General features: G+C 40.8%; 1 protein-coding gene across 2 annotated transcripts in view; it reads right to left on the reverse strand.

Moving 5' to 3' along the window:
* Positions 1-9388, reverse strand: part of col2a1b (collagen, type II, alpha 1b) — a 59758-nt gene extending 50370 nt beyond the window's left edge. Inside the window, exons 1-3 of one of the 2 annotated variants that reach the window (XM_089011278.1) lie at positions 9044-9388; positions 2840-3049; positions 1198-1214 (exon numbers count right to left, since the gene is read on the reverse strand). In XM_089011278.1, the coding sequence (XP_088867404.1) occupies positions 1198-1214; positions 2840-3049; positions 9044-9134 (318 nt within the window). In that variant the 5' untranslated portion in view covers positions 9135-9388. The remainder of the gene's footprint in view (positions 1-1197; positions 1215-2839; positions 3050-9043) is intronic. The other variant, XM_089011279.1, reaches the window with a different exon arrangement.
* Positions 9389-11467: the final 2079 nt, after the last annotated feature.

Genomic DNA, 11467 nt, shown 5'->3' on the forward strand with positions numbered 1-11467 from the left:
ATTATTGTACAAGTAAATGTAAACAGGGTCACAAAATTATTAATAAGTCTCAACATTCTGCATTACACAAGAGAGGTTTTAGCAGATCGTGGAAATTGACACATACGATTTGCTTTTGACACAAAAAAAAAGATCTGGTTGGCCAGGTCTGGCCAACCACCCTTGAGTTTGACACCAGTGCTCTAAATTGTCCACACGTCAATGCAAGCATGAATTGGTGTTTGTCTACATGCCATGTATAACAAAATGGATGGGTTTGTTCAAATCAGTGGTGGACCGTCAGGGCCTGTAAGGCTTTCTATCGCACCTCAATGTTAAAAATAATTACAGTGATACCTCGGTTTACGAACCCCTTGGCTTACGAACGTTAAATTTATGAAAAATTTACCTTGGCATACGAACTTTTTTTCGTACACGGAACTGCGTCAATGAGTGATGTGTCGTTCGCGAACGAGCCCGTTCTTCCAACAACAAAATGGCAGCCGACTGTTTCTGTCCTCTATTCCCCACCCCCGGTCTTTGGTGAAAGCCACGTGATTGGTCAAGAACGCAGCAGTGAGGGGTGGGGGCTTTAAACATTACAACATTAAAGAGACAGACAGACGACAGTGAGAGAGTTTCAAATTTGATAGTTCAAACGCAGTGTAGACTGCAAGGTTAAAATATCCTGTCAATCAGGCTCCACAAACAACCCGGCCACTCCATTCCATCAAGCCATCAACGACCATCACAAATGTAAATAAAACGACTTTATTATACAGTAGAGTTTATTTCTTTAATTGTAATACCATAGCACATTTATTATACATAAAATATTTTTTGTAGTTTTAAGGCTTACAAAATTAGAAAGTAGAAAATTATGTTTTATGGGGACCTGGGAACGGATTATTCTCATTTTAATTTTTTCCTAGGGGAAATTATTTTTTGGGATACACACTTTTTGCCTTTAACACTCTGTCTGGGAATCAATTAAGTTTGTATGCCAAGGTATCACTGTATCTCCATTTAAATATTATCATTTTAATGGTTTCCTATGGGAAATTAATTTTTGGGATACACACTTTTCGCCTTACACACTCTGTCTGGGAACCAATTAAGTTCGTCAGCCAAGGTATCACTGTATAGCGCTGGCTTGGAAATGAACATGGGACCATCATTACACACGCACACGCATTCACGCACATACGCAAAGCTCACCTTTGATCCAGGTGTTCCTGTGACATGGCAGTAGAGATGAAAATAATAACAGTTAGTACGTGGGTTCACAAGCAAAACAAAACCAGCACATGTTATACTTCTCTCCACAACCTTTTTGGGCAAAATATACGCGCACTAGAAAGAAACACCTGCAGAAATGTGATCGTTTGATACTCTTAATTGCCCATTTGGATGTTGCTGACTTTCCATCTTAAGCCTTGAAGCAGAAAGTGGTTGTTTCAGACCATCCACCAAGCAGCAGGCGATGGTAGAAAGTTAAATTTTTTGTTGTTTGAAAGCACCACTGAAACACATTTATAAAGGGAAATATTTTATTTGCACTGTCCAATGAAAATGAAAAAAAACTACGTTAGGGGTTTTGATTTGTTTATTTTAGGACAAGAACCTGCACAGAAATATACAGTAAAGGAACATTGGGACTTTTTTTTTGGGGGGGGGAGTAGTAGTTTGACCCAATGCAGAAGTGATTACTCACAGAGGATCAGGGTTGAAATCCGGGTTTTTCCCTTCCTCCATATTCTTTGACATAGTTATCTCATGCTTAAGTGGGTTTTCTCCCATGGTCCAAAAACATTCAGGTTTTTTTTATTGAAGACATTCATTGTTCATAGGGATGAATGGGGATTGTAGTATGTACTCATGAGCTGGTCGGCCGGCGACCAGTCGAGGGGTGTGCAAGGCCTCGCGCCCAACTGCGAGCATTAAGTCTACACAAAATGAAGTAAACGTTTATACTTTGAATTTAAAAAAAGTGTAATTTTCATTGGACAGTGACAAAAAATATACAGAGTTTAGAAAACCTACTGTCAGTCAACAAAAAGGAAAAACTAGCGCATATGAAAGCCAAATGTGTAATTCTAATAAGAGGCTCTGCCATTTAACTCCTAATAGTAATTCTACATTGTTAATTATTGATGCTATTTTGTGTTGCACTGCTTACAAGCATAATTTTTGCTGGCATCGGGCTGAAATCACCAATGTCACAATTTCATATTGTGACATGATATTGGCCAATAAATTTGTTTTTATTGACCAATCTTAATGGTTGAAAATGTGTTGCTGCTCTCAATGACGAAGCAACAATGCGAATGGCTGAATAAATGGGAGATTATGGTGGGATCTCCTGAAATGTGATCATTTGAGGTGCATTGATTCCACCCGACGCCAGGCAGGCATTTGATTACACTCACACTTCCTCAGGCAGTTGTTTTCTCAATTGTTAAAATATATATAAAGCTCATTCGTGAAGCCTTAAAGGGTGAGCTGTCACCGTTTTCTCACCACATCTCACACATAAAAGCGAAGAGAAGAGTGAAGGATGTGAAGGAGAAATGTGAAGCTGTGTCCCATTGATTTGAGGTCTTTTCTTCAATGGCTGCCACATGTTTTTTAACACTATTCTGGCAAGGTGCAGTCAAGGTGAGATTGTGGGAAAAGGAAAAGAAAAACAACTGAGGAAGTGTTTGAGTGAGATCTGCTCTTTTTTAAAAGTCACTTGTTTACTTTGAAAGGGCAAACTGAACAAAAGGTAAGTCCAATTCGCCCAAAGTAAACAAAATGACTTTGGAAAGTGAATGGGTATAATTTATTTATGAGAAGTTTGAGATAAATAAATTACAACCAATATGCGGCGAAGGGTCAGCGGCGCAGATGGGGCAACACTCTCCGAATGGGATTTCAGGTTTGGGGCAGTCTCTGAGCTCCTCGCAGACTATTTCGTCGCATAGGACAGTCCCGGTGTCGCACACGCAGATACGACATGGCTCGGGCTTCCACACGTCCTTGTCGCTATAGCGTTGGCCGTCCTGCAAGCAACTAGGAGCACCCTCCTCTGCACAGGGCCAGAGGGCACGGGCGACAGGGTGCATACGGAGGGGATGATGAGATTAAGTAACAACATGACAACAATAGAAATATTTCACAGTCATAGGTGTAAAGTTGAATACCGTATTTTCCAGTGTATAAGACGCACCCAAAAGCCTAGATTATCTTCGAAAGATGACCCTGCACCTTATATAGTATGTGAAGTAATATTTAGCCACAACAGGTCTCGCAAATACTGTCAGCAGCCACGACTCCGTTTCTCCCTGTAGAAGAAGTCATACGTAACCCCAGCCTCTACTGTAGCGCCTTATAATGTGGTGTGCCTTATATTTGGAAAACTATTTATATATTACATTTGGAAAAGTTTTTTCATTCATTGAAGGTGCGTCTTATACTCTGGTGCGCCTTATATAAGGAAACAATTTGAAAATACACCATTCATTGGGGGTGCGCCTATATTCCGGTGTGCCTTATACACCGGAAAATACGGTACTGTATTATAGAAAAGCTTGTGTTTCCGCAGTTCAGTTACAAACCTTCATTTCTACCTAATTTCTTTCCCAAAAATAGTGTTCTAAATTAATTTTGAATTCATATTCTAATTTATCTTTTCGTTATCTGTAAAATTTACTCTTTAAAATGCACAATATGAAGACATTTTTCACTATCTGTTATGATTCTACTACTAATGGGTTTGACCTTTTGAATGCAACTATTGAAATGAACACATTTTATATAACCAACAATGCATACTCTTATTTGACTTAATAAAAAAAGTACATTGAGAGTAAATTACAAATAAAACACATTTTTTTTCAGGTTTGTTGTACCTAAATGTAGCTATGCAATTTTAAAATCAGACTTGATCTTAGTTTTGAATCCCTGGTGGTTGCTACTATCTTTGTGACTGCTTTATATACATGTTAAGAACTTTGTTACAGCTTTAGCTGTGGTTTAAGCACTATGTAAATCAATATGTATTGTAAAATCGTATAAACAGAATATATATATATATATATATATATATATATATATATATATATATATATATATATATATATATATATATATATATATATATATATATATTTTTTTTTTTCATGAACTGCCAATATGTAGTTGGATCACAGTTTGAGATGCTCTGTTACAATGTATTGAGATGCACCCACATACATTATGTTGGAAACAGAAGGACACTCCCCAATCGGTCCTCCTGATACATAGTTTAAGCATTTCATTCCAATACATAAAGCATATCTGACCTATATAACACTTTCGGATTAAGCTCCATAAAAGATGCAAAATATTGCAAACAATTCTCAATGCAATGAAGCGCAGTTGAGCATCACTGCAATCACTCAATTTAACAGCAAAACATTACCTTTACAAAACCAGTTTTGTACCCTCTCTCTCACACACACACACACACACGCACGCACACACACGCACACACACACACACACACACACACACACACACACACACACACACACACACACTAAAGTTTCTCGAATTAGCATTCCCTTCCAGACACTGTTAAATGCACTGTTAAACACAAAATGACTCACAAACTTTAAAATGGATTTGTATGTGTTGATGATCTTCTGTCTGGATATGACAAGTAGGCCTCGTTAGGTAAATTTGTCAAGTTAAAATTTCCCTCCTTATCACTTGCAAATGGTAATTGATCAACATGTTCTACAGCTGGGAATTGACAACCTACCAACCGTACCAATAGAGCACTTCATGCTGACTTCCAGTCTAAAGACACAAAAAATAACCCCTTCCCTGGCGAAACGAGTATACACGCTTTCACAAAAGACTTTTTTTCAGTTGTGGGCGAGTATACATCTCCACAGTTTACCTTTAAAAAGTAGCTACATTCGTATATACGTTTGTTTGCCGTTCTCCATGTGAAACGAGTATTCTTGCGATAGCGCAGAGCTGTGGGATTTCAACGACGAGACTTGCTCCGAGAGCCGTTGTCGTCCTCGCGGTGTTGTTCCCATCCACATTCGCATTCATTTTTTTGTAGCATTTTCAAGCGTTACACCCCAAATGTCTAGTTGATAGTGAATATGAACCTTCCGTCGGAAGCTTGAGTACTTCTGATAACTCTGCCAGTTCATCGAACAATGACTATTTCTCGACAAGTGGGGGGAGCAGAGAGCTTGGAGAAGCCTCGAGTTGTCAGAGGAGTGTATCATTTCACAGGAATAATCTTGGAATAACGAATGATGAAAACCCAGCAGAACTGAGTCCATTTTAATTATTCAGTCTTTTCAGTGATAAAATAATTATAGACTATGTATTGGTATCGATGAGAAGGTTTCTTCAGCCGTCATGTGTACTTCTTGAAGCAGACTAACTAAGCAGAGTGGCGCAGCGGAAGCGTGCTGGGCCCATAACCCAGAGGTCGATGGATCGAAACCATCCTCTGCTAACAATTTTCAAAAAGTACAGATGACGGCTGAAGAAACCTTCTCATCGATGGACCACTCCTGTACGACTGAGAGCTTACACAGACCTATGTATTGGTAGAAACTATTCATTTTGCTGAATAAACTGGAGAGGATTTACGAATTGTTTTCATAGGCAGCATCAACGATACTATCTAGAACATAAATACAAAAAATAGTCTGAAAAAGGAATGTTTTTCACACACAAAAAAAAAAAATGGGGAGGGGGTTAAGGGCCACTGTGAACAACAAAAATCCCCTGTACATCCCAATTGGGATGCTTCAAACCCATTTGAAAGCAACCTATAACACGACCACTGGGTGGCGGTGTAACGTTACAGGACTGAGAATTGCAGACACTAACTCAAATATCTGAAGCCCCCCCCCGCCCCCCTCAAAAAGTGAAACTCGGGACTGCTTTACATTTAGAGGACACGAGAGACCGATTTGACATCCAGACGCCAACTTGGCACGCCAATCTGATGCCTCTCAGTGCTGCTACTGTACTTTGAGGTGGGCACCCCCCCATCCGCAACAATGAGCTCGTTGGTCTTGTGTAACACTGGAATTGATTTTTCCACTCACAAATGTTTTGATTACATGTGCAATCCATCCTCCCCCGCCTATCCTTCAAATACAGTAGCTGTGTTTACCTTTAGAAAAAGTGCTCAGGTGGAGGTGATTTTAAGGCCCTCACTGCGTAAGCCATGAATGAATGCGTCCTTTTTGGACGGGTAGACAGAGCGGGCAATTCACGAACTTTGAGGCAAACACAGGCCGCGTTTTTGGGAGCCCACCTTGGTTAGGGGGATGGGTACGGGAGGGGGGGGGGAAATCAGCTTTCATGCAAACACCTTTTGATGTGCTGTCAAAGACATACGTCCGCCTCGATCAAAAGAAGACATTGTGATTATGCAAATAAGACTCATGTTGGCAATTTTTCCATCCAGAAGAGTGTAAGTGCTGGTGGCGGAGGAGGAGGGGGGAGATGAAAAGCATAAAGTGTTCCCAGGTGCATCTTGAAGAGCTGTTTTTCATCTTATACTGTCTAGTTCGTTTGTTGCACTTTTTTTTCACAAAGGGTCAAAGAGAGACGCAAGGCTTCCTCAGTTGACTTTACCACCACTTTCCAGCCAGAGCTTTTTGGGGAACGTAACCTGAGAACTGACTGGCCCATTTTTAGGTGCAAATTCAACTTGAATCTGCTCTCTAGAAGATAACAAAAGCCCCTCTCTTCTATGTCTTCCCCACCAATCATCTCTCGCTTGCCAACGGTCGCATTTTATGGCCGATCTTTAAAGCAGACGGAACATTTCCTTATGGAACGTTACTCCTGGAGTTGATCCCTCACTCTTAAATCGCTTGTGGATACTCAATTAAACTTTAGAGGGACTAAAGGGCAAATTTACGCGATTATTGATGGAGTGATGTTTATTTTCAAGCAAATATTACTTGAAAAATGAACTTGAAAAGAGGAGACAAGCTTGGATTTGCCTGAATGCCCTCTGACGGCAATGGAATGTGATCACTTTTCACCCAAAGGCCCTTGAGCCTGACCACCTTTCATTTGTTTCCTGCCCACCCTTCCTCTGCCTCAATATCAGTGAATCTCAAAGTATGGCACTTCTAGTGGTATATGTAAGAACGAGTGACTTCATTAGATTGCTAGATAGTACAATTGTTAAGTAGTTCAGTTGCATTTTACTGTAAAGTACAATAGAAAACGTTTTCCCCTAAATATTCATGTTCAGTGTGAATGATAGGACGGTGGAAAAAAATTATTGGCACCGCCCTACCCACCCTCGAGGACTTGCACACTGCAAGAACCCAAAAAAGGGCGCAGGAAATCCTACTGGACCCTCTGCACCCTGCCCACCACTTTTTCCAGCTACTCCCCTCAGGCAGGCGCTACCAATCCATGCGCACCAAATCCAGCAGACATTTAAACAGATTCTTCCCCCAAGCTATTAACTCTCTAAACAGTAACCCAAATAGAACTGTATAATGCCTCAATTTTTCTCCATTTTTTAAGGATACAGTGAGACCTCAACTTACAAATACCTTATCTTACAAACTTTTCGTCTTACAAACTTCAAATTTCTGAAAATTAAACCTTATAATAAGCACTATTTTCATAATACACACCCACAACGGCTGGCGAAGTGATCTTCGGCGGAAGCACACGACCGAACAGCACCAGAGGTTAAGTTACCAACAGTCCTTATGAAAGGTGACTCTCCTTCCATAAGCCATCAACGACCATCAAAAAGGTAAATAAAACTTTATTTTACAGCACAGTTTATTTCTTTAATTACAGTCCTCATGTAATGCGCCTCTCTTTCCAAACAGCAATTCCCTTTGACCTTCGACCTCCAACGCCATTCCATCAAGCCGTCAATGACCATCACCAATGCAAATAAAGTGACTTTATGATACAATGCAGTGTATTTCTTTCATTACAATACAATAGCACATATATTATACATAGAATAAGGTATGTTGTGTGTAGTTTTAAGACTTATTTAGTTGAAAAGTATATTTTATGGAAACCTGGGAACGGATTATTCCCATTTTAATGGTTTCCTATGTGATTTTTTTTTTTTGAGATACACACTTTTCGCCTTACACACTCTGTCTGGGAACCAATTAAGTTCGTAAGTTGAGGTCTCACTGTACTAGTGCAGCGTGTACGACCGGAGACAAATGATGATGATATTGACAAATGATGATGTAAACAATGTTATCATTGTTTACAATAATATAGATACTTTAAGGAATAAAAACATGATTAAAATGTGCTAAAATGCCATTAACAACTACAAATAAATAACTGAATAAATAAAGATACAGTAAAGTCTCGTTATATCGATATCGGTTATATCGATAGTACCGCTTATTACGATACTATTTCTATGAACGCAAGGAGAAAATTACATGCGCGCAGGGTCGGATATATCGATAGTCCTGGTTATATCGATATTTTTTCAGACTCCCGAGAATATCGATATAACGAGACTTTACTGTATTTGAATCAGGTGCAACTGGTGCACAAATTAAAACTAGGAATATATATATATATATATATATATATATATATATATATATATATATATATATATATATATATATATATATATATATATATATATAAAGTGAAAGGTGAATAGACAGTTAAGAAGAGAGTAGTAGTGTTTTTAAAGCACGCACAGGTGTCGGTAGTAGGACTGGGGGGGACTATGGGGGGAGGGGTTAAGTTAAACACCCATGGGGCATCAAAGCAAAACTTTGAGATTTAGCTCCAGCTTTTGTGTTGAATTATCATTTATCATTTTACTCACTTATTTTTATGCCACAGAAGTCACAAGTGGACACTGACACTTGGTAGCCAAAAGGTGCACACATACACACACAAACACACACCTGCGCATCACCTCTTGCAAACTGTCTCCAACTTGTGCGTAAACGCATTGCACCATGCACAAAAATGACCCTTGAGATCTTTCAGGGAGAAAGAAGTGGAAAGCAAAGTAAAAGGCACTTACGATTGTCATCCTGGCATCTGACGATGGCTAGTAGGCACACTTGTGCGGCTGCAAATAGCAGTAGAGTCCTTGAATCCAGGAAGCGGACCATGTCTAAATATTAGACACGCAGCGGCCCTGGAAGGAGAAACTTGTTGCGCAAAAGGGAGTCTCTGAAAGTGCGTGCGTCCTCCAGCGATTTCAAAGCAGCACCATTAAACAGTCACCCTTGTCAAGCAGGCAACCAAGGGTAAAGGAGGGGAAAAGGGGGTGGGAAATCCAGCAGGCAGGACTCGAACCTGCAGGAACAAGCTTAGCACCGACCACTTGGAGGGCCACAAGCAGTAGTTGTATGTCCCTGTTACCTTGAATGAATCTCCGTATATTCCCAAGGACCAGGCCAACCCCTTACCCCCAGTGAGGCTGAAATCCGAGCCCACTTTCCCTCCCATTCTGTCTACCGGGTCACACACCCAACCACCCTGCACACACAACTCGCCTCCATCACTCCTAGACCACTCCCTTCCCCACGTGCTGCCACTGAAGCCCCCTTTCTTAAAAAAAAACCCCTTTCATCCCAAATTTGCTCCCCTCCTCCTTTTTCCTCATATGGTTCATAGAAAGCTTTTTATGCTTTCTCCTCTCTCCTTTGTTGTGACCTCAATGCACTCCCAACAGGTGTCATGTGGGGGGAAAAACTACACAAATCATCAAATAATCTGAAAACGCGAATTTCCCCTCAAACTAGAAGGTCACGTCACACATGACAGCATGTCACAACAACCTCATAGATCACCAAATCGGCCTTCGAGTGGAATCTGACAAAAAAAGAATCACATCACACCCCTGAGGCTGACTTGAAAATACCGACGCGTTTGCCTCGACAGGTTTGTTCAAAAGTGCACATATTTTGAAGTGGTTTGCACTGGACTGAAAAAAAAAACTGAAAAATCACACTTGAGCTTTTGTCTGCAAAATATGACACGTTTCGAAAATTGGGCTCAGTTACACAAGGTAATACGAATCAATTGGGGGAGCATTTGGATTCCAGGGGACATATTGCTATTTCATATTCTGTATAGAAATATGCGGATTTCTGGAGTGTCTGGCCTGTCACGTTTTGCATCACCACCCTGATGGCGGGTGCGGATCCCAAAAAGCAGGCAGGAGGGAGCAGGAGGTTGTTTGACAAATTGTATTAAAATAAAGGTCAGCGGGAACAAAATGTAAAACATCAAAATCATCTGAACAGAAAAAAGTATCAAAAGAAAACCAAGTGTAAAAGTCCGCCAAGGTTAAACAAACACATGCACAGCATACAATGCATGCAATTGCAGACAAAGCATGCAACAAACAATGACCCGACACCGGATGGTCGTGCCGGGAGTCCTTTTAAGTGTCACTGATTAAAACGACCACCACCTGCGAGGCTGCAGGCAGGGCTGACGTCGCTACCCGTTGGTCGCCAATCCGAACGTGGCAGTCCGCCACTGATCGGGACGACCAGCACCTGTGCAGGTGCAGGCGGGGCCGACAGCGCCACCCGTTGGTCGCCAACCAGATCATGACATGGCCAAAATGAGTTGGTCTTCTTTCCGCTACTTGTTTCTGAAAATGTATCGTCGAGAGAGTCGTTTTGAATTCTGGGCGATTGTGAAGTAATAGTGGGGCTAATTTACCGCACTACATTGCTTTTCTACACCCTGAGTTGGTAGCAAGTCTCTGCAAACATCCATCATTTACAGTGGCGGGCCGTGCATGTCACTCCTAAGGCTTCAGTAGTGCTACGTCTGAATCACTCCACAGCTCCACAGAGTGAGGTAAGATTTACTACACGTCCACTAGAGGATGCAGTTAGCCAGGAAATAACTTGTGACTTGAAGAACCTTAAGAAAACGGTTCGAATTTTTACTATGAACGTGTGGATTCATGATAACCTCATAAAATTGCAATGTTTTTTGATATTTTTGCGAGTTACGGAACTGTCCAACCTTTCTTAATGATGTCCAGGGCCTGAATAACTGATTGTGAAGGTGTCCAGGTAGATTTCTGACCCTGGTAACAAATGATGGCTGAAATGTGATTGGTTAAATGCTTAGATATGAAAACACACATCTGGAAGCAGCACAGCAATGGAAATCAATGAAAGGAAGCTGAAAGATAATTTGGAATTATTTAACAAGAATTCATAGACAAAATATAATTAACATCAGTCTATGATTCAGATATTTTTAGGCCAGCAGAGAAGGCCTTGCAGTTTTGGCTGCATCTTTTGTAAGGTCCTCACCTCGAAGCAGGTTGTGGGTGGCCTTTGGTCTTTGACGTTTACCACTTTAATGGCCACGGCGGCAGCTGGTGCGCCGCAGTCTCTTCTCTCTATCCACTTGGTCAATTGGGGGAAGACGTGGTGGAGGGTTGTGTATGTTGCTTTGCGACAATCATTAA

This window comes from Hippocampus bargibanti, linkage group LG12 (assembly GCF_051943395.1).
Source record: "Hippocampus bargibanti isolate YZ-2025 linkage group LG12, ASM5194339v1, whole genome shotgun sequence".
Lineage (NCBI taxonomy): Eukaryota > Metazoa > Chordata > Actinopteri > Syngnathiformes > Syngnathidae > Hippocampus > Hippocampus bargibanti.